At 45.3% G+C, this 24,379-nt stretch overlaps 1 protein-coding gene across 6 annotated transcripts in view; it reads right to left on the reverse strand.

Annotated features, from left to right (window-relative positions):
• Nucleotides 1-17,770: 17,770 nt before the first annotated feature.
• SLC6A12 (solute carrier family 6 member 12) overlaps nt 17,771-24,379 on the reverse strand; it is a 176,452-nt gene continuing 169,843 nt past the window's right edge. For all 6 annotated transcript variants that reach the window (XM_068277667.1, XM_068277670.1, XM_068277671.1 and 3 more), the window contains 4 exons: nt 24,012-24,114; nt 22,613-22,713; nt 21,310-21,480; nt 17,771-20,719 (listed from right to left, as the gene is read on the reverse strand). In XM_068277667.1, coding sequence (XP_068133768.1) covers nt 20,573-20,719; nt 21,310-21,480; nt 22,613-22,713; nt 24,012-24,114 — 522 coding nt within the window. In that variant the 3' untranslated portion in view covers nt 17,771-20,572. The remainder of the gene's footprint in view (nt 20,720-21,309; nt 21,481-22,612; nt 22,714-24,011; nt 24,115-24,379) is intronic.

Genomic DNA, 24,379 nt, shown 5'->3' on the forward strand with positions numbered 1-24,379 from the left:
ACTAGAGCGATTTTCTGAGCATTTAGGGAGTGATTCAAACTGCTAGCGATTTCCCTTAACGGCCAAATTTTACTGGAGCGGTTGCGATTACCAAAATCGCAAACGCAGGACATGCAGCATTTTTGAGCACTAGCGATTAGCATTAGCGTTTCTGCAATGTAAAGTATATAAACGCTGGCATAATTGCTCGTCAAAACCTACAAAGAGCGTTTTTGCTAGCGTTTTTACATTACTGCACACTGTAACAAAATTAAAATGAATTGAAAGCACCAATCAGAATTAACCACTTGCCGACCGCACGCTTATACCGTGCGTCAGCAAAGTGGCAGCTGCAGGACCAGCGACGCAGTACTGCGTCGCCAGCTGCAGGCTGATTAATCAGGAAGCAGCCGCTCACGCGAGCGGCTGCTTCCTGTCAATTCATGGCGGGGGGCTCTGTGAATAGCCTGCGGGCCGCCGATGGCGGCTCGCAGGCTAAATGTAAACACAAGCGGAAATAATCCGCTTTGTTTACATTGTACGGCGCTGCTGCGCAGCAGCGCCGTAAGGCAGATCGGTGATCCCCGGCCAATCAGCGGCCGGGGATCGCCGCCATGTGACAGGGGACAGCCTGTCACTGGCTGCACAGGACGGATAGCGTCCTGTGCAGCCCGGTCACCAGGGGGGGACAGGTAGGAGAGGGAGGGGGAGGATTTCGCCGTGGAGGGGGGCTTTGAGGTGCCCCCCCCCCCCCGCAACACCCGGCAGGCAGGAGCGATCAGACCCCCCCAGCACATCATCCCCCTAGTGGGGAAAAAAGGGGGGCGATCTGGTCGCTCTGCCTGCACCCTGATCTGTGCTGGGGGCTGCAGAGCCCACCCAGCACAGATCAGCTAAAACAGCGCTGGTCCTTAAGGGGGGGTAAAGGGTGGGTCCTCAAGTGGTTAAAAACGCTAATCGCTACACAACCGCTGGCACATTGATTACACTTTTTTAAATTGCTACTGAAAACGCTCATGAAATCGCTTGCAAACCGCTCGTACAAAATGCTAGCGATTGCGATTAGCGATAGCCAGGGCCGGCCTTAGGTTTCACAGCGCCCTGAGCGAAACCTGATTATTGTGCCTCCTCCCTTCATCCTCTTCCCACGTGCGCGCCCCCACACGCATGCACACACACACACACAGGCCCATATGCAATTCACCTTCTCTTCTGTGATATCTCCTAGGAAAGTGGTTCCCAACCTTTTTGACGTTGTGACACAAATGCTTAGATCTCTGTGACAAGTCACATATATTTAATAGAAACAATACTATTAATAACCACGAATGGATGGAAAGAGTGCATTATCCTAAATATACTTAAAAATGAAGGCTAGAACCTTTCAGGAATATTAATAAAAACAATCATGGGACAGTTAGCGCCCCCCCCCCCCCATTTAGAATGATAGCACAGCACCGACAATTCGTACCACGCGTTATAGCTGCAGTGCACCCCCCCCAAAAAAGTGCCCTCAAACTCAGTATAGGTAGGTAGCCAGGTATAGGTGCCCCCAGTATAGGATCTCACGTGTAGGTACTCTCAATATAGGTTGCCAAGCATAGGTGCCCCAAGTATAGGAAGTCAGTTTAAGGTCTCCATCCCCCCCATAGGTAGCCAGGCGTAGGTGCCTCCGGTATAGGTAGCCAGGTGTTGGTGCCCTCAGTAAAGGTAGCCAGCTATAGATGACTCCAGTATAGGTAGCCAGGTGTTGGTGCCCTCAGTAAAGGTAGCCAGCTATAGATGCCCCAGTATAGGTAGTCAGGTGTTGGTGCCCTCAGTAAAGGTAGCCAGCTATAGATGCCTCCAGTATAGGTAGCTAGGTGTTGGTGCCCTCAGTAAAGGTAGCCAGCTATAGGTTCCTCCAGTATAGGTAGCCAGGTGTTGGTGCCCTCAGTAAAGATAGTCAGCTATAGGTGCCCCCAATATAGGAAATCAGGTGTAGGTGCCCTCAGTATAGGCAACGAGCTATAGGCGCCCCCTGGGAAGCTGGCGCCCTGAGCGACCGCTCCAGTCGCTCAGGTCAAAGGCCGGCTATGGCGATAGCGTTTTGTAGTGGGTTCTAGGCCTTAGTCTTGTTGTCAGGTTAAAAATGAGTTTACAAAGCTGAGTTTTCTGTAGTAGTGGCATCAATAGCAATAATAGGATTACATTTTTTTTTTCTGCTGTGAAAGTCCTTTAATAACTTGTACTAATGTTCTATAGAGCTACAGCAGTTTTATGTTCTACTGGCTTCATGAGACTACCTAACAAACTTTTGAAGTGTTTGTGTCCTCATACAGCTGCCAGCGTTTTCCCCTCCTCTGTATCTCGCACTGGGCTCCTCCTGCCATCTCTCTGCTCAGTGTCTTCTGCCTCCTGCCCCTCCCTTTGTGTTTTCTGCCCTTTTCAGCAGAATGTCACTAATTGTCTGGACAACTTTGGCTTCTTTTTAAAGTAAAACACCTATAGCCAGAAGATGTTCTTCCCAGACCGATGCCCGCTCAGCCAACCTGCGTGTAATGAAAGCTGGCACCACCGGGGCTCCCTGTCTGCTTTGCACAGAGAATCTCTTAAAGATGACCGGTCTCTGGCAGACAATAGGAGCCGCAGCGGCACTGTCTGATCCAGTGCTTTGCTGAATGCTGCTTGCCAAGCCGTGGATGGGCTGAGAATGTTGCTGGGTCACGAAACACTTTCAGCCATATGTCTTGGTCATGTTATACATTCCTTATTGAGCATAGTAATGGGCACCAGCTAATTGCCTTACTCCAAGGGGCAGAACTTAGGATTAGCAAATCGCAGCTTCTAGCAGCTGTGTCCATTGTTGAATGATTTGCTAGCAACTCCCAGCCCCAGGTGAAGTTAAATTGCTAAACTAATAATTAACTAAGGACAGGGGCGTAAACTCAAATCATAGAGCCCCCCAGAAAAACTTTGATGAGTCCCCCCCAATGTTCAGACCCTTTCCCTTGCCTACCCCTGGTGACCCTCTCAGCCTGGGGGCCATCTTGTAGGGATCATTAAACAAGTGCGGCCATCATAATCTTCACACCCATAACAAGTGTAGCCACAAAAACATCTGATCTAAAGGATGGAAGTCTTTATTGGAGGAAGTAAAGTAGTAATTGCCCAGCATCCCCCGTAGCTCTGGGCCTACATGCAGTTGACCAGGCGGCTCCGATGTAGTTACACCCATGCATGATAGGAGAATGTTTTGCTCATAAACATGTCAGTAGATTACTATTGATGTACCCACTTAAAATGTACCCAAGGCGCGAACCTAAGGGAAGTAAACAGATAATTGTCTAAGAAGAGGGAATCCTCTGGATCCTGCAGATGCTTCCAACATCCTTCTGGCCCCCACTGCTTGTCAGATATGTTAAAGGGATACTGTAGGGGGGTCGGGGGAAAATGAGTTGAACTTACCCGGGGCTTCTAATGGTCCCCCGCAGACATCCTGCGCCCGCGCAGCCACTCCCCAATGCTCCGGCCCCGCCTCCGCTTCACTTCTGGAATTTCAGACTTTAAAGTCTGAAAACCACTGTGCCTGCGTTGCCATGTCCTCGCTGCCGCTGATGTTACCAGGAGCGTACTGCGTGGGCCCAGTATGGTCAGCGACTGTGCAGTACGCTCCTGGTGACATCAGCGGCAACAAGGACACAGCAATGCAGGCACAGTGGTTTTCAGACTTTAAAGTCTGAAATTCCAGAAGTTAACCGGAGGCGGGGCCGGAGCATCTGTAAGTGGCTGCGCAGGCGCAGGATGTCTGCGGGGGACCATTAGAAGTCCTGGGTAAGTTCAACTCATTTTCCCCCGACCCCTCTACAGTATCCCTTTAAGTGGCTGCGTGTCTCTTTATGCACTCCTCTTGATGTGATTGAATGAAAATGGAATGATTTCAATAATCTGATAGAATTGGTTAGCAGTATTTCATCCATTAGTGACACAACCGATCGTTCCCAATCAATCACAGCAATTAAGTTGGGTGATGGGTTGTCCACAGGGTTATATAGTCTATGCGCACCTTAACCCTCCCCCACTCCTCTGTCTAACACTAACCTTCACCTTCACCTCTGCTTAGTGGTAATATCCGCAGCCAATGTACAGTTAGATAAGTTCATTGCATTCCTTTCTGATATGCCCATGCCCAACTGGCACCAATACCCACTAGTGATTATAACATCATGTGCATCTTGAACTAACAAATATGCCTGCCGCAATATGCTTATGCTATTATTTCTCATCCATAGCTGTTCTCTGCTGTCTGTTTAGTGTCTGCATGAGAGCTGCTATTTTGCTAGTTGTTGTGGTCAGTAGCCACGGAGGCAGGATAACTGAAACTAGTTTTACTTACAGGATTCACCAACACTCAATAAAGCAGTGTCGACTCTTCACACAGTTTGGTTGATTCATCATTGATCGCTGCTTCGGCAGCCCTTGTTAAAAAATAATTAGCAGCCGCTATGCTCGCTCCTTGCAGCGTAGCATGCCTAACTTAGTTATGCATGTTGCTTCCTTAGCAATGCGCGCTACTTTAAATACCAGCCGCTGCTGTGAAGTATCACAAACATGATACTTCACTAGCGTGGCCGCTACTATGTTAATTAACATAATTATTATGTAGTAACTATGTTGAAGTATCAAGGTCACGATACTTCACAGCAGCGCCGGTATTTAAAGGAGTGGGCACTGCTAAAGCAGCAACACGCATAACTAAGTAAGGCACACTATGCTGCAAGGAGCGAGAGTAGCATGCATAGCGGCCCCCAATTGTTTTTTAACGAGGGTTGCTGAAGCAGTGTTCAATGATGAATCAACCCCACTGTTCCTACCTAAGGCAAAACACCAACAAACAATCCCACAACAGTCTATTATGCAGTAATACAAGTAGAACAATGCCCTCTAAAGGCCAGATGTATGAACACCACTCTAGTGATGTCAGCAGTGCAGTGTGCATGGAACATGGAGAATTCACTTTATCTATAGTTTACTGTACACAGTCATCTGCATGTGTTATCTGAAACAGTTAACAGTCACATGGAAGTCATTTCTTATCAGTTCTTGAAAGGGAAGCATCATACTATCCTGGTCAATGCAAATGTAAACAGAAAGTGACGGTTAATCTTAACTTGTCGGGGACTGTGTCACGCCAATGGGCACCCAGGACCGCTGAATGCCGATGGGTGTGTTTTGCAGGAGATCACGCGTGCTGATGCGTGCGCTTCTCCGCTTAGATGAGGGGGCTCCGCTCCGCCATCATTTTTTTCAGCGGCGATCGCTGATAGGAGACTGTTAGATGGCGAAACCGATGTCTATTTACACAGTACAGCGCTGCAATCTACAGAAGCACTGTATTGGGGACACGGCTGCCCCCCTGGGAGATACCAAAGTGATCCGCTGTGATAGGCTGAAGCCAGGGATGTAAAAATACAAAAAAAAGATATTTATTCAAAAATAAAACAAATAAATATTTATATTAAAAAAAAACACTCCAGGAGCGATCAAAGCCCACCAACAGAGAGCTCTCTTGGTGGGCAGAAAGGGGGGGGGGGGGGGGGAATCACTTCAGTGCTGAGTTATACGGCCCTGCAGCAAGGCCTTAAAGCTGCTGTGGCCTAATTTGCAAAAAATGGCCTGGTCTTTAGGGGGGTTTAAGCCCGTTGTCCTTAAGTGGTTAATTAGCTCATCACTACTGAATATGAGAAATGGTAATCTGTATTTCTGTGTATTCAGTCTTCTGTCTTATTTAAAAAGTTATTTTTCCTTTTCTGGAACAACGTGTACTTTGTGGCGGCATGAACAGCATGGATCTTTCCCCACAATTCAGCCGCTGCATACTGTTACATTTTGTGTCACGATAAAGTAGCGGAGGTGGTGTTTCTCCTTCTGACACTCCCCTTCCCCCCAGAGCTCCCTTCACCCGCACGACGCTCAGCAGCACAGGCAGTCAGCTCTGTCAAATCACATTATTTCCACAACACTAAGGAGAGCTTTAAAAATAAACCGGTTCCTTTTCTTGCTGAACAAACCTGACGGCCGAGAGCAGAACTAGGACAGAAGGAGGACATTAACCTGTCCCCGTCCAAGCAGCTGCCTTTCACCGCTAGTCAGTCGTGACACTATTCTTCTGGGGTTTACAGATCATTAGCTGGTCGGATCCACCTTCCTACTGCAAATCAGCTTCGGTGACCTGCACCAAGAGCCAGACAGACATGGAGTATTTCTGTAGAGCCTGATCTGAGCTTTCACAACACGTTCTTACCACAGAATTCATTCATCCTGAAACATTTCATGTCCTGTCCCCAACCAATTTTTTCTTACCTGGAATTGCAGTCATTATTAATCTCTGCACTTATGCAATATTATAGTTCTGTCTGTAGGTGGCACTGTGTGGAGATGTTCAAAAGTAAGTTTGTTGATAAAGTTTTACAATGCAACAAGCACTGCATTATGATACTGGTGGGAAATGGTGGCAATTGTTAAGGGGAAGGAAAATGGTTACCAAAGCAGTTGTGGGGAGGAGGGGTTATGATGGACACACTTTGGTTGGGTTGGTTTGTTGGGGGGGGGGGGGGGAGGGGGGGGGTAGGGGGTGACTACCATGGGGAAGTGGAGGAGGGTGGGACTTAGGAAGGGGGCGCCATGAAATTTTAACTGAGGGGGCGGGCAAAGTTTGTAGTTATATCTTTGCCTGTGTCCCTCCCCTTTGATAAACATCTGTGTAACCACACAAGCTGGGAAGCAGACCAGGAGGGCAGCGTTTCTGCCTTTTAGGGTGGGGCTTTCAACACCTCAGCCATAGACCGTGATTGCTCAAGATTCTTCAGGTGGCCAGGAAGTGATGTCATGCTTCCACTATGGTTTACAGCTAACAGCATATAGTGGAGTAGCACTAAGCCACAGGGGCCTGATATCTGTACCCCCGACATCCTAGACAGGGGCTTCAGTTTAGTCTTTAGTGCATTCGGAAAGGGCAAACAAGTACTTGTGTAAGGACAGTTATACTTTCATTTTAAAATGTTTAATTTTTTTCAACAAGTACCTAAAAAGTATTTTTGAAATTTGTGAAGCGTGATCCTTGACACCTGCTAATCAAAAAGTAAATCTAGCCATACATTCACACATCTCACAGGCAATCGATTTCTCCCTATCGGGAAATTGTTCAGAGTGTTCCAGTCAACTGTTATTTTTTATTTTATATAATTAGCAATGTGACTGAGAATCCACCAGAGCCACTGCACCTTCTATGCCTAATCACACTTTCGACTGATAAACTGACTGAAAGTGATCAGAATTTCATCAGTTGGGTTTGCAGGGGTTCATATTTTGGCAACCGACTCACTCAAAGAGATTAAAGGGAACCTGAAGTGCAAATAAACTTATGAGATAATGATTTGTATGTGTAGTACAGCTAAGAAATAGAACATTAGTAGCACAGATATGAGTCTCGTATTATTTCCAGTACAGGAAGAGTAAAGGTAGCCATACACTGGTCGATTTGCCATTAGATCGACCAGCTGACAGATCCCTATCTGATCGAATCTGATTAGAGAGGGATCGTATGGCTGTCTTTACTGCAAACAGATTGTGAATCGATTTCAGCCTGAAACCGATCACAATCTGTTGAGCTGCTCCTGCCGCCTGTGCCCCCTCCCCTATACATTACCTGACGCTGGCTCCCGGACGTCTTCTCCGCGCTGCACCGCACCGCTCTGTTCTTGCTCCATCCCGGCGTTTCCTGTGTCACTCCGTGACCAGGAAGTTCAAATAGAGCGCCCTCTATTTGAACTTCCTGGTCACTGCAGTGACACAGGAAGCGCCGGGATGGAGCCGGAACAGAGCGGTGCAGCGCGGAGAAGACGCCCGGGAGCCAGCATCAGGTAATGTATACCTGATCGGATCGGCCGCCGCTAGCGACGCACACGCTACCCGCGGGCGATCAAGGGTAATTTCCTGCACGGCGCGATCGACGGACCGATCCGATTTCGGGAGGAAATCGGATCGGCGGGTGCGTTTAGCGCGATCGATTGGCAGCAGATTCGATCCTGGGAATCGGGCCAGTGTATGGCCACCTTTAAGAAACTTCCCTTGTTATCTATGCAAAAGAGCTTTTCTGAGCTCTCCTACCAGTTTAGTCATCTACATTTTATTAATAATACGTACTACACATACAATTCATACATCATATATTAAATAATTTTATCAAGTTTTTTTCACTTCAGTGTCACTATTAATAGACCAGAAAATGAATTAAGTAAATTATGGGGCTCACGTAATCATGAGTGGGTGGGACAAAAACCAATGCAGTCCTCCCCCTACAGTAAACTCTGAGGCTTAACCCTTTCAGCTCCCTGCAAAGTGAAACCAAGTTAAAGAGGAACTGTAGGGAAAATAACATAATTAATAAAATTGCTTATGTTTTACAATATTCACTTATAAATTAATAAGTCAGTGTTAGCCCATTGTAAAATCTTTCCTCTCACTGATTTACATTCTGAAATATATCACTGATGGTGACATCTTTAGTTCTGCCAGGTGATCTGAATGGAATGTATGTTCCTGAAAGTTCTAGGCACAGAGGGAGATACTGCTTGCTTGGTAGTTGGAAAAAGCTGTTATTTCCCACAATGCACCAAGGCTCACAGACAGGAAACTGTCAGGGCCATTGTCATGACATCACACTGTGGGAGGGGTTTCACCACAATATCAGCCATACAGACCCCCCCTGAAGATCAGTTTGAGAATAGGTAAATATTTCTCATTAGAAAGGGGGTATGAGCTACTGATTGGGAAGTTCAATCCTTGGTTAAAGTTCCTCTTTAACACTTCAGTTTTTTATGATTTCCATAAATTGTAATGAAGACATTTTCTTCATAAAGGTTATCATGCTGTGGCTAATCATTTACAGCAGAGAGAAAATTCTGATTTTAGTTTGACGCAACTGCACTAATCCAAACCTTGATGAATCACAAACATTACAAACTGGGAGAAGGATCCATTGGTAAATAAAGCAGACGTTTGACCTTCTATGAAGGCACACTTTGCTTTGAGAAGGACTGCGTGGAGAAGTCATACTGAGTTGTATTACCGGCTAGGCTGGGGAAGTGGTTGGGTTAATACTGATGACATTAGCTTTAGAAGAACGCTGCGTTCATGATAAGTACTCCTGTTTGACGCTGTCACAACCAGACTTCAAGGCAGAGAAGTGACAAGGCCTCCAGAAAGACAGCTTGTGAGGAGAAGAAAATGCGGCACAACGGGTGACAACGGCCCAAAACACAACGGAGATGGTTAAAGAGCCTGAGTGCCCTGGGGTGTGAGCAGCACAGAGCCGCGGTCTCCTGCTTCAGCAGGACTGGGCCTGGATGGAAAAATAGAGCCAGCTGACGCTTCTCGAGTAATGGAAAATGTGAGAGTGTGGCAGGCTGGCCCAGATGACGCGAGAGGAGCTATAAATACACATTGCCCGGCTACTGCTCCGGGGCAAATCACTGCGTAAAACAGAGGAAAACAAGACGTACAGAGCAGAGCTGGCCTATCCCCTTCCATACACCCCCCCATTCAGAAATTCAGCCTCTTCTGTGACCTCTGCATGTACAATGTATCACTGCAGCCAAGTGAATCTTATTAATGGCTGCATAAAATGAAGAGGGCACCTGCCCAGGGCTCCGGCCTCAAGGGACTCCAGAGAACACAGCAGCTGTCCAGAATGTGTCTCAGTCTTATTGCTTTTGACAATCCACAGAAGAACTGTTCATAGAAAGCACAAGGACTGTGGCCAATGTCATTGGCACAATTGTATAATAATCTCCAAGAACATTCTGCTTTTGAGCCTGGTAATTTAAAGGCTGCAGTAGCTCAAAGGTACATAAGACAGTTAAAGCTCCTTTCACACTAGCGCAGTGGTCTAAGGCCCCATTTACACTTAATCAGTCAGTTGCTCTCAGTTATAACTGAAAGGACAACTGATTTTCAAAGTAATGCCCATTTTTCCCAATGGTTCAGTTCACACTATACACGTTTTAACTGAAAGATTTTTCATCATGCACTGCTATGGAGAAGAAATAAAAACGTGTACCAACTGATTAAGTGTAAATGGGGCCTTAGACTGATCACACTACCCACAGTGTGAAGTGCTCACGATGACTCTTGGGCGATGCAAACTATGCACAGTTCATTATCACATGGCGATACTGTAAGGAAAACAAGGGATCGTGGTGACGGTGCACGTGCGCAGACCAATTGTTATCTAGTGACATGCTACGTGTCCAACAGGGGGCACATCACTGAGCGCATCGCATATTACCCTGTCGCAGCACTCTGCCTCAGGGTAATATGCAAGAGGACATGCGCAGTGCGATTGTCCTGCTTCATGCAAAGGCACTGTAGTAAAGGGACAGAGGGCACCATCCATAATATAAAACTGTTTTTTAAAGTAAATCAATACTTCAAACAGCTATCCAAAAAAAATAAAATTTTCTGGAAGCCCCTGATGTTAGATTGTAAGTTAGATTCACGTAGTCACTTCAGCTCCCATCTCCCTCCATCCCAGCATGGCAATCCTCATAACCATTTTAACACAGAACTTCATCCCAGTTGGTAGCCAATAAATCCTTTGCCATGTGAACCTTTTCATAAACAGGTCACTGTGTGGCTGATATTGTGGTGAAACCCCTCGTTAGAGATCATGACCCGAACGGTTCGACCGCGAGCTGATTCGCGCGAACTTTGGTGGTTTGCGCTGAACCGCGAACTATATGGGAGTTCGACCCGTCCCCTATACTACATCATTAGGGTCAACTTTGACCCTCTACATCACAGTAAGCATACACAGGGTAGCCAATTAGGCTACACTCCCTCCTGGAGCCCCCCCCCCCCCCCCCTCATAAAATGCAGGCAGCGTCAGCCTTTTCACACACTCGTGTGGCTGCAGTAATTACAGAAGGGAGAGAACCTGCTGACATAGGGAAAGCTTAGTTAGGCTCTTGTGTTAGGCTTGTTAGGTTTCTCCTAGCTGATACTTATTGCTAAGAAGCACTCCTCATCATCAACAGCTCTTTGGAGAGCTAATGTTGTTCTTGTGATCTATTTTTTTTTTTTTGTGTGTGTGTCCCGCAGACACTTGTGTTGCATATACAGCCCTGTCAGTCAGTCGCAGCTGCTGGACCTTGACTCCTTGGTAATTCCTACTGTGCCACTGCCAGGCCCAGCACATTCAGTGACTACCTGTGTGTGTGACAGCTGCACATTTGTAATACCAATCACTGCATACCCACCTGTTTAGTGCACCTACCTACCTATGTGACCGCACGCAGTGTTATATACCACCAGTTGCTGCACCTGTTCATGGTACCTGTGTGTGTGACAGCTGCACATTTGTAATACCAATCACTGCATACCCACCTGTTCAGTGCACCTACCTACCTACAAGAGCGCACAGTGTTATATACCACCAGTCACTGCACCTGCTCACTGTACCTGTGTGTGTGACAGCTGCAAATTTGTAATACTAGTCATTGCATAATTGTTCACAGTACCTGTGTGACCGCACGCTGTGTAATATACCAGTCCGTGCATACCTGTTAACTGCACCTGTGTGACAGCTGCACATTGTATTGTAATACCAGTCACTGCATACCTTTCACTGCGTCCTGTGTGACTGCACTTTTTACTAGTCAAGTCAGTGCATACCTTTCACTCCCCCCCCCCCCGATATGGACAAAACAGGCAGAGGCAGACCACCCGGCAGACCTGTTCGAGGTCGTGCGGCCCTGGCCCAAAGTATAGTGCTCAGAAGAAGGCACGTCCCATCAACTCCCAAGATTGTCAGGACGTGGGTGACTATTTAACACAGAACACCTCATCTTCTGCAGCCACCAGCGCTACTAAAAGCACCACATCCGCTGCATTTGACTATTCACAGGAGTTATTTGGTGGGGAATTCACTGATTCACAGCCATTATTGTTACAACAAGATGAAGGCGCTAAGCAAGTTGCACCACCTCATATGTCTGACTTAGGCGACACTATGGATGTAAGGTGTGAGGAAGAGGATGATGAAGTACCCACTGTTGGTGCAGTTTATGAGGTGTCTGAGGCAAGCGAAGCTGGGGAGGATGATTACGATTATACGGATGACACGTGGGATCCTAATAGGCAAGTTGACCAAGTGCACAGTTCAGAGGGGGAGTCAGAGAAGAGTAGGAGGAGACGAGTTCCTGAAAGAAGCAGCGGGAGCTCGTCGTCAGAAACAGCTGGTGGCAGTGTCCGGCGTCATGTATCGCCACCTATGGACAGCCAGCCAACATGCCTTTCAACGTCAGCTGCTGATGGCACCATAGTGCCATCACCCCAGGGGGGCTCAGCGGTGTGGAAATTTTTGTGTGTGTCTGCCTTAGATCAGAGCAATGCCATCTGTTTTTTCTGCCGCCAAAAATTGAGCCGTGGAAAGGCCAACAGCCACGTAGGGACAACTGCCTTACGAAGGCACATGGAGAAAAGGCACAAACTGATATGGGAAGACCGTCTGAGGAAAAGCAGCACACAAAAGCAAAGCCACCCTCCTTCTCCTCTTCCTCCTTCAGGTGCATCATCTTCAGCCGCTTTCTCCCTTTCACCTTCACAATCACAGCCACCCTCCTCCACTACGCCTCTCACCTTGAGAGCTGTGAGCAGCGATGAACCCCTGGACTACTGGGTGCGCAGACTTGACCTGTGGCCAGAGCTGTCACAATTTGGCATCCAACTTCTGTCTTGCCCTGCCTCAAGCGTCCTGTCAGAAAGGACCTTCAGCGCAGCTGGAGGCATTGTCACTGAGAAGAGAAGTCACCGAGGTCACAAAAGTGTTCAGTACCTCACCTTTATCAAAATGAATGAGGCATGGATCCCGGAGGGCTACTGCCCGCCTGAAGACTAAATCACGACCCGACACACAGCATCTCTGCCTGCACGCCATGTGACTGCCTGCCCCATGACTAAGTCGGTCCCCACACAGCATCTTTGCCTGCAGGCCGCTTGACTGCCTTCTCCGCCACCACCAACAGGGTCCAGGACTCCAGGCGGATTCCTGAATTTTTTAAGGCCGCTGCTAACAGTGGCCGCTAACAAAACCAATAAAAAAAATTTCTGGTGTGTGTACATGCCTGCCTAATTTTTCTGGCTGCACTGCGGCTGCAACAACAAAACAAAAGGCATGTACATGTGTCAATTCCCCTTCATGATCGTTACCTTGCCACGGTGAAGGGGCTTGCGTATCACAATGACCGCCAGCTATATGAGTGTGTCGGGGGGAAGGGCACACCCAAGATAATTAGGTTGTTGCTTCATTGTAGACAGACCAAATTTGATCAGCTGGACAGTCACTGTTCTGTCAATGAGCTACCTCAGCCCGGCGACCATATGAGCTTGAAAACCGCTATCGCCTGCACTCTCGCCATGGTGCGCACCAGTCCAGCACGGCCGTCACCACACAAACAGCTGTTTGCAGTGCGTTACACAGTGAGTTTGGTCTGTCAGTATGAGGCAGTACACTAATTACACTACCTGATTGATGTATACACATGCAAGATGTTTTACTTTTAAAGCACTTTAGGCCTCCAATTTAGCATGCAATGTGATTTCTGTCCTTCAAACGCTGCTTTGCGTCAAATCCAGATTTTTCCCTGGGACTTTTGGCATGTATCCCACTCGTCCATGCAAAAACTCAGATGTTAGACCCCTTGAAACATCTTTTCCATCACTTTTGAGGCCAGCATAAATGTTTCTAGTTTTCAAAGTTCGCCTCCCCATTGAAGTCTATTGTGGTTAGAAAAGTTTGCGCGAACCAAACTTTTTGCGGAGGTTCGCGAACCGAAAATCGAAGGTTCGAGCCATCTCTACCCCTCGTCAGGGCCTGACAGTTTCTGTGAACAGCTGTCTGCGAACCCTGTTGCTTTGTGTGAAATAGCATCTTTTTCCACCAAGCAAGCAGCGTCTCACTCTGTACATATGCAGTGCTGCCCATAATTATTCATACCCTTGCAAATTTTGACTTAAAGAGGAGCTGTTAGGTATAGGGTCTCAGAGAAAAAAAACACATATATCAGTAGCTAAATATTGGCTGTACTTACATTACATATGCATTACACTGTCCACGTTTGGATTTCACAGAATTTTTATATAGTATTTGCAGAGATTGATGCTCCTGACAGCTCATGGCAGGTTCCATGTTTGACTGTCTTGTCTGAAGCCAATTGTTATGTAATATCCTCCTTTACCCGGCTTCCTGATTGATGATTCTTTAGCCCTCCCAAGTTCCAGCCTTCAGACACTCCCACCAGTCTCTGGTCTAACGGTTGTCTAAACGATTGTCCTGGGGAGGCTGTCAGATGAACAGAGGTGAGCCGTTTTAGTTCTATACTGGGAAGTCCGGATATTTTCAATGATTCAAATCGGATCATTGAAAAGATCCGGATCTTTGAACCGAATCTTTGAATCATTTGCAGCAGAGTGAGAGAAGCTGCAGTTCCTGTTTCTTCCAGACATCCACTGTGAACCGAATCTCAGATGATTCGACTCACAAAAAAGATCCGGATCAAAGATCCGAATCGTTATTGATCTGGACAACACTACTGTGCAGTGAATGTTAATTAGCCATGTGGCTAGGAACAATAGTGGACTCGTGCAGTATACTCTAATGCAGTGTTTCCCAACCTTTTCCGGCCCGGGGAACACTGTCTGACCAAATTTTTCTCCGGGGAACGGCGCGCGCGCGCGGTGGGGGCGATGCGGCCCCCGGTTGTTTGCGCGACCTAGTGGACAGTGCCGCTATGGGGGGGGGGGGGGGCTGGGGTGCGGCTGCATAGCTGGCATAGTTGCCCCAGTGTAGGGAGTTTAGTTGCCTCAGTATAGTGCCCCAGTATAGCCAGTATAGTACCCCAGTATAGCCCCCCCAGTATAGCCAGTATTGTGCCCCAGTATAGCTAGTATAGTGCCCCAGTATAGCCAGTTTAGTGCCCCAGTATAGCCAGTATAGTGCCCCAGTATAGCCCCCCAGTATAGCTAGTATAGTGCCCCAGTATAGCCAGAATAGTGCCCCAGTATAGCTAGAATAGTGCCCCAGTATAGCCAGTTTAGTGCCCCAGGATAGCCAGTATAGTACCCCAGAATAGTGCCCCAGTATAGCCAGTTTAGTGCCTCCCGCCCGTCCCCGCGGCCGCCGCTGTTATTACCTTGTTAACAGCGGCCGCTCTCCCCTCTCCGGCGCGTGTATATTCAAGCAGCGTATCTCCGGCTGCTCTGTGTGATGCACTGATGCGGAAGAAAGGAGGGCAGCGGCTTCCTGTAACGGCGATATGTATCGCCGTTACTATGGTAACCGAGCCCTGCCTCCTTCCGCATCAGTGCATCACACAGAGCAGCCGGAGATACGCTGCTAGCATATACATGGTCTGGAGAGGGGAGAGCGGCCGCTGCTAAGGTAATAACAGCGGCGGCCGCGGGGACGGGCGGGAGGGGGGATAAGAGCACGGCACACCAGGCAACGTTCCGCGGCACACTAGTGTGCCGCGGAACAGCGGTTGGGAAACACTGCTCTAATGCAACATGTGCACTGTGAACAGCACATTGATTTTTCAGTGCTGTGAGTTGGGCTGCTGCTGTAACATGAGCCTGTAACTTCCCACTGTGAAAGCAGCCTTAGGGCGGGATAGGGAAATGAAGGAGAGGACCAAGGGAGTGCAGTAGGGAGAAGAAGCAGCCCCAGCATGCTCTGCAGTATCTGTTATGCAGCCTGCAGCCTCCTTAGGAGCTTGGGAATAAAGAGGATTGCTATTCAGCAAACAACAAAGTAAGAGAGATTTTTAACTTCAGTATTGCCTTTTTGGCTTCCTTCTAAACTGTTTAACACAGGAGAATAGAGGTTTAAATTAGCTTTTGTAGCCTAGCAGTTACTCTTTAAAGTTACTTTTATTAAACCACCAAGTAATTTTTGACGGGACATTACATAGGTGTCTCCCAAAAGATAATAAGATGATGTACAAGACGCATTATTGTGGAAAAAAAATATTCTTAGCTTTTATTTACATTTGTGCAAAAAGTGTCCATCCAAAATTATTTATACCCTTCACAATCTGCCACAGTCTGTGGGAAAATCCAAAGTTCGATACCATTCCAAGTAGTCCAAGCTGTTCTAATGCATCTTAATTACGCTGATTAATTGGGAACAGCTGTTTTTAACAACAGGTGAAAAACAGCAGCTCTCTGCAGTTGATTTGTGGACAGTCATGGCTAAGACAACGGAGCTCAGTAAGGACCCGCGGCTGCGCATTGTGGCTGCTCACAAGTCTGCAAAGGGCTACAAGGCCATTTCTAAATGTTTTCAAGTTCCAGTGGCTACAGTGCAAAGCATTATTAAAAAATAGAAGATGTTCCACACTGTGGAAAATCTCAGAAGATGTGGTGGGAAGCAATAGTGACACCTGTGCTGGCCAGGAGGATAGTGAGAGAGGTGAAAAAAGAATCCAAGGATCACCACCAAGGCCATCCTGGTGAATCTGGGCTCTGCTGGTGGCAATGTCTCAAGGCAGACAATCTGCACACTGCTGGGTTCCACGGATGCAGACCAAGGAGGACGCCACTTCTCCAGATAAGCCACACAAAAGCTTGCTTGGCCTTTGCAAATGCTCATCTGATTCTGGACAAAGAAGAAGACTTCTGGTCTTCTGTGTTATGGTCAGTTGAAACAAAAATTGAATTGTTTGGTCACAATGATGTTTCCTTCATTCGGCGTAAAAAAGGAGAAGCCTTCAACCCAAAGAACACCATCCCCACTGTCAAACATAGTGGCAGGTACCTAATGCTTTGGGGGAGTTTTTTCAGCCAATGGACCAGGGAACCGCATCACAGTAAACGGCACCATGAAAAAGGGCAATACATGATGATTCTCAATGACATCAGGCAGTCTGCAGAGAAACTTGGCCTTGGGCACCAGTGGACATTTCAGCATGACAATGACCCAAAAACACACAGCAAAAGTGGTGAAGAAATGAATAGCAGACAACCACATTAACGTTTTGGAGTGGCCCAGCCAGAGTCCTGACTTAAATCCAATTGAGAATCGGTGGAGGGAGCTAAAGATCAGGGTGATGGCAAGAAGACCCTCCAACCTGAATGATTTGGAGCTCATTGCTAAAGATAAATGGGCAAAAATACCTGTGGAGACATGCAAAAAGCTAGTCTGCAATTATAGGAAGCGTTTTATTGCTGTAATAGCCTATAAAGGCTTTTTTCTATTGATTATTGAGAAGGGTATGAATAATTTTGGAATGGACACTTTTTTTCCCCCCACAATAATGCCTCTTGTACATCGTCTTATTATCTTTTGAGAGACACCTATGTCATTTCCTGTAAAAAAAATGTTGATGGGGCCTTCATACCTGGGCACTCGTGAGCAATACCACCTGCCCCGTCCTATGGGATATTCAGTCAGTTGACTGGCCACTGTAAATTACTATACAATGCATACTGCAAAAAGTGTATGGGGACTAAGATAAATTCAGAGCATTGTGAACAAATCAATTACCGCTTGGGTCCCCTTTTCTCCAGGGGCCCATAGCAATTGCTATGGCTGCAATGGCTATTGCTACGCCCCTCACATGCACAAAGATATATTTGCAGGTTCACTGGCAGGACAGGAATCATCTGGCAAAAGATTCAAGAGTACTTATCATCAGGCACTAATGCCATCCACATTAACAGTGACACAACAAGAAATAAAAAAGAAACACACAAATAAACCAAATTGTTCCCCTTTTATTTCTATTCAACAGACTTTTCTTCAAAGGTTTCCAAACAGTCCGTGCAATCCAACAGATTAATGTCGGATCAGGGCTGATGACCAGCAAGGTAGGCACTGTCCTTAGACAAAAGACTTCAAAACTGCTGAATTCCGATAAATAGGGCCCTGGCAATTTTATGTTTTTGTTAGAAATGTGTGCAATTTTCACTATTTTTAATTTTAATGCAAAGTGAAGAACGGCACAATCATAAAAAAAAATGTTCATCCATTTTATATTAAATCTATTTATATTAGCGTTAATAATCTTCCATGGGTAGGTAGAGGTTAATTTTACATTTTAGGATTTGGGATAATTATTTGTTTTAGGGTTAGAGAGGCCTTTATATTTTAGATCTTCACATTTGTTTAAAATATGTAACGCCAAACTTCAGATTCGACTGCGAACGCTCGTAAATTTGCAACTGCATCTTGTGGTGTCTGCTGGTTTGTTACTAATGCAGCCCTTGTTTGCCATCAATGGGGTAAAGAATAAAAAACAGAAAAAAATATTACTAAAGGAACAATTAAAAAACTAGATACACCTATGAATACAATCAACAATCACTCTAGAATAAAAATATTTTTTCAGAGACCATAATATACCGCAATACTATTTGCGAATGATTACGTAATCTATTATCGCGGAGATGGTCATGTGATCATCCACTAAGGCTACCACTGGCAGGTTCAACGTGCCACACTGCCCCCTGGTGGTGGCCACTATCTGTAACATAAATCCATTAGCTGCAGAAATGTGTTTTAAGCTGGGTTCCCACTTGCAGCCGGACTATGTACGGCAAGCAGGAGCGGACACTGTAGCATCTGTTCCCATGCCCCGTTGGGGATGGTTTTCAATCATAGGCTATATGGGGAATGCATCCGACTTTCTTGGAAAATCGCGGACAACACAGAAGTGCAGTCCACTTACCACAACAGATCTGCTGCAGACTGACAAGTGTAAACGTATATTTTTAAAATAGGACCCATTCACTGTCAGTTTTCCGATGCGCTAAATGGACAAAAACGTGTCAGTTTCCCGCTGTAGAGGGAACCGAGCTTTACAGTAACAACAGACATAGACCTTCATTCCTAGGAGATCATTTTTCCTCCTCTGTTTAAAATAACTGTTCAGCACTCTGTAAATGGAAAAGTACCACAGTAGGTGAAAAAGTACTGTCAAAAATATTCTGAGTATTTCCTTCCTTGCTCATGGCTTCAAAGGTATTGTATTGGTATGATGTGAAAACATCCTAAGAAAAAACTCAAGAGAAAAAGTTAACTGCATATGGGCCATAATGTATTAAGATAACTCCAGGATTCTCCAAGCATTTCCAGTGTAGATATAGGAAACCTGGTTGGCTTTAATTAAAATTGTCTGCTAAGTTGTTTGGATTTCAGATATGGGAATGCAGCGCCTGCATAAAACATTAGCTAGACTGGGGCTCTAATACATTGCAGAGCCTTGTACATTAGACCTGTTGTACATGATTCAGCATGGCTTTGCTATGCTGAATCCTCTTTCAAACTATTATTTATGAAGATTTAAACTTGTGACTATAGTCTGGAGTACCAGTTGTCATATTGGTGGTCGGTCAAGGCACGCCCACTCAGTTCCCACGTAATAAAACCCCATTCAACAGGTAAAAGCTGGATTTCTTTGCCATTTATGGTGTGTTGGGAATCCATGGAGATGCTTTTGCAAATAAGGGTGCATATGTACATCCAATTGTGATGGCCATCAACTGGCCAATTTTACCACTTCCATGTAGTGTGAGAGCCAACAGATACGCTCTTGTATTACAAAAATTGGCTAACCAAAATTGGATGTGTGTATGCACCTTAAGGCCCAATGCGCATGCGCAGAAATAGATAAAATTATAAAAACTGGCACCTATTTCACAACTTGATTGGAAGAGATGTGGCTTCTTTAATCTGTGGATCTGTTAGGACGTGACCCTTTTTTTGTGGTTGCGTTTATTATCCAGTACTTCGAGTCATGTCCACTATAATCAGATTATAGGGTTAGGTAAGCAGCCAACATTATGTGCTTCTCCTTGGCTGAGAAATTTTCCTACAAGGACTGATCATGTCTACAAATACAAAATGTTTACGTTGTAATCTAAGGGCCTACTGTGATCAGCAGCTAGAAAGTAATATTTTTTAACCCTCCTAACTAAAACAGTACTTCTCTTGGTTTAATGTAGACATTCTTCTAACATATCTCTAGATTAAGGATACCATCGTTGTTAATCTTAGCTGGCTCAATAAAGGTTTTTCAAAAATAAAGCCAACTTGTTCTACTGCAGAGCCACAGAGAGGCAGAGCTTGGATGGGGCTGCCTGCAGCCTCTGCTGATATAAATCACCCAGAATGCATTTTGTTAAGCTCATCTCATAAGCATAGTCACATGAACATGCACAGATGAGAAAACGAAGGATGCTGCCTACTAAAGATATATGCAACATTTGATGTGTAATTCCACCATTTTCCCGGAACCCATGCCGATTTTGGGCCATTAAAAAAGCAAGGCTGTCAAAAAAACATAGTTGAATGATGATAAACTAGGAACCCCAAAATGAGTCCTTAGGCCTCATTTGTGGTAATAACATAGAACAAATGTATATCTGCAGTGTGAGGGTTGAGACGGATGGTCGGTTTAGGTTGTAGGTTCTGGTAGAGGTCCTTATATGGACCAGGCAGTAAAGTCCTCCTTATTTACAGGTCCCTGGATGACTGTGGCAGACACTTCTTCCTCCATCAGAACCGTGTCTCCTTATCCGCAGCAATAAGTCCATCCTTGACCTCCACGCTCAGTGCTGTGCATTTCCAGCTGTCATTAACACCAGACAAATACTTCTTGGGCTGAGGAAGGTCGGCGTGTGGTGTGACCAGCTGCTTCAGCCTCTGCCGGGACACACAGAACATACAATAGTTACTATACATCACTTCCTGTCACACACTATGCTGTCAAAAAAGCAGGGGAATAACTTTTAGGGAGGGTCTACAATCATATCTCCCAACTGTCTCTTTTTCACAGGGAAAGTTTAGGAAGCAAATCTCCCTGTCCATCTTTCCTCCACATTTGTCCCTCTTTCAGGACTGATGTACAGATCTATGTAAATAGGTGTATTTTTCTATTAATAATGTGTTTAACTGACTTTAAACTTTATTCCCATCAATTAAAAATGATATATTTCTTATTTTCAAATATTAAAATGAAGGAAAACTACTAATGATAGAAAGGACTAGGGTGGTTTAAATGATAAAACTACATCTTTTGCTTCTGAATTCCTTGTGATATGCATGATGAGGGGTGTGGTGGGGGCATGGTTTGAGGTGTGGCAGGGGCGTGTCTTAAAATGTCACTTTTTCTTATCTCAAAATGTTGGGAGATATGGCTGTACATCTGGGTAAAATGATTGCAGCCAAAGCAAAACTGAAAAATGGGGCCCCCCTCATAGTTTTCTATTGACACTGCCCACCTACACTCTTACCTGTGTGAATGGACCTTTGGTCTTTAGGGTGATATAGGCAGCATAGACTGGAATGCAGATCATTGAAGAGATAGCCATGAGCCAGCCAATAGCATAACCCCATGGCGGGTACTCATAACGGTTATTGTATTTCAGGGGCGTGTACTTGATGAGGGAGAACAGGAAGGTACCCTGTAGGAGAAGAATTGTGAGAGAGAAAGAATGCCATTAGGAAAGCAACAAATGCTACAAGACTGTCTTCACTAGTCCTGATGAAACCCAGTCATGTGGGTGAAAGGCATAGATGCTGGATGTCAAAGAGAAACCATAACAACACATAGAATGCAGTTACTGATACAGGACACTCACTTTTATATTAAATAATCTGGCAATTACTTCTGAGTTGATGCAGGATTATGTAAGTTTTGTATGCAAATTTATGGAGCTTGAACATGGACCAATCGAATCCCACCAAGGTTTAATTTGACTGGTCCATTTTCAAGTCCATTTGCATACAGAATTTGCATAATCCTGCATCAAGTTGAAATTCTTTGCATCTCATTGACCATCCCTAATATTACACTACTGTGTCAATAACCAGTATTTGGTAATTAAAGATCACTACAGTCTCTGTCTCTGTTTGCACTGGCATTAAGCACCGGCATCTTCCTGTCATTAACATTGCTGGGAGAACGATGGGATAGCATAGCGGAAAGTGAAGACCAGAGCTGTTTTGGGCTCAACTAGTAACCTTCCTTCCTCCGTTACAAGGGACTACACTTCAGATCAGGTGATTTTGTGGCTACACTTGTTATGGGTGTGAAGATCATGATGGCCAGCCTTGTTTTATGACCCTTGTGAGATGGGCCCCAAGGCCGTGAAGGGAAACAAGGGGGTAAGAGAAGGGGTGTGAACATTGCGGGGGCTCCAGCAAAGTTTTGCTGGGGGCCCCATGAATTGTAGTAACGCCACTGATTGCACAGTCCACTATTATGCTTGACGCTCGCTCTGTGTAATGTTTGATGCCTTTTGGCCCGTTCTTGGATGTTCTCTTGGGCGATATCGTAATGACCACTTTCTGGAAACCTGCCTTCTGATGGCAATTACAATGGAAGAGAGAAGTGTATGCAGGGTGAAGGGAACAGTTTACCGTAAGAATGATTGCCTTATTTCAAAGCAAACTTCGAAGTCATAATAATCAGTGTAGCACCAATGAAAACTTGATTCATGACCAGGACCACAAAAACACCCTCTGGCACAGATGTCTTGGCAACCTCTGTACCCCCTGTTGTGAATTTCAGATCTTCACTGGTCAAAAACTCACCATACAGACGGCAGGGGTGGCCACCAACCAGCAAAACTTTACCACTGGCCAGGGTCTATAACCAATCATATCCTCTATGTCGTCGTAGAAACGGTCAGCTCCTGCAAGAGGAAGATACAATAATGATTCATATCTAATAAAGATAGTCCCCTCTTTACACTCCAGTGACAAATGCCTCAAAAATGTCTCACAGTTGTCCTCATGTTCTGTATGTGCTGTGCTGTGTTATAACTTAGTTTTGTTTTTACATGTTACATTATTGTATAAACTGTTGTAAGTTGTTTAAAGTGGTATTACATTCTATAAATTAAATATCTAATTAAAACACTGTATTGTGTTAATTATCTTTTACACTGGTTATGTTTTGCCTTTGCCAAAGTGGTAGTTATCTTTAGTGTGCTGCTGATAAGTAGGAATGGTCAATTAGATCCAATAAATTTCAAGTTGATGCATGATGCAAATTTTGTATGCAAATGTATGCAGCTTGGACATGAACTAATCAAATCCTGCTGAGATAAAATTTGATTGGTCTGTTTTCTAGTTGTATAAATTTGCATATACAATTTGCATAATCCTGCATCAACTCAAATGTTTTTACATCTCATAGACCATCCCTACTGATAAGATATAATTACAGTCACTGCGTGGAGGAAGGAGAGTCAAGCAGGGTCATCCTGATATTATATTTCCAGTAGTCAGAAGGAAGGGCCCTGCTTTGTAGTTTGAAAACATCACCAATACGCTCCTTCCTCCTCCAGTGACTGCAATTACATCTTATCAGCAGCACAATTAAGATAACGGCCTCTTCGGCAAAGAGGGCAAAAAATAACCAGTGTAAAAATATACAATGTAAAATGTTTTTTACACTTGAACAATAAAAACAATAATTGAAAAGCATGCTCTTATAGATACTACTTTCTATAACAAAGCACCGTGGTTTTTTTAGATTTTCATTTTTTAGAGTTTAATACTAGTGTTGATCGAACCCCCAGTTACTCGGGCTCGGCTCGGCCGGACATGGTCCAGATGTGCGGGATATTCTGCCGAACACCGAGCCTAATTGAAGTCAATGACTTCAATAAGGCTCGGTGTTCGGCCCAATATCCCGCACATCTGGACTATGTCCGGCCGACCCGAGCCAGAGTAACTGGGTGTTCGATCAACACTATTTAATACCACTCTAAAGCATATAGGAATTAAAAAAAAAATAATAGTATAAAAAAGGGTATCCAAATTTGAAAGTGTCTGAAAGTGAAATATTTATCCACACGTTCCAGTATATTATTATAATACATGACTCGACTTACAAAAGAATTTGATTTACAAACAACCATCCGGATCAGTAACCTGTCTGTAAGTAAATCTGTTATGTTAGTACAATGATGCTTCCCTGACTTACCATACACCCAGCCAACACAGACCACTTCAAAGATTGCAACCAAAAGCAGACAGGTCCCACTGGCCGCGTAGTAATCAAACAGCTGGAAGACATACATGCCACCCTGTGCAGGAGAGAAGTCATGTTACAGGGTGTCACACTAAGAACACATTGTTTTTCAGTCTCTGAAAGTGAAGCATGGAGCGGTGTTAGTCGAAGAACAGATGTCCGACATCAAATCATCCAATGTTGGTTCAGGTTTAATGACCTACCTATCATGGCTGAAGATGAAACGTAATGTTTGAAAAGCTTGCAATAAAACCATGCACAGTCCTTAAAGGTATTACCTGACTCAACGTTTGTTGGTTTGGTGTCGGCATATCTGTCTA

This window comes from Hyperolius riggenbachi, chromosome 3, assembly GCF_040937935.1.
Source record: "Hyperolius riggenbachi isolate aHypRig1 chromosome 3, aHypRig1.pri, whole genome shotgun sequence".
NCBI classification, from domain to species: domain Eukaryota; kingdom Metazoa; phylum Chordata; class Amphibia; order Anura; family Hyperoliidae; genus Hyperolius; species Hyperolius riggenbachi.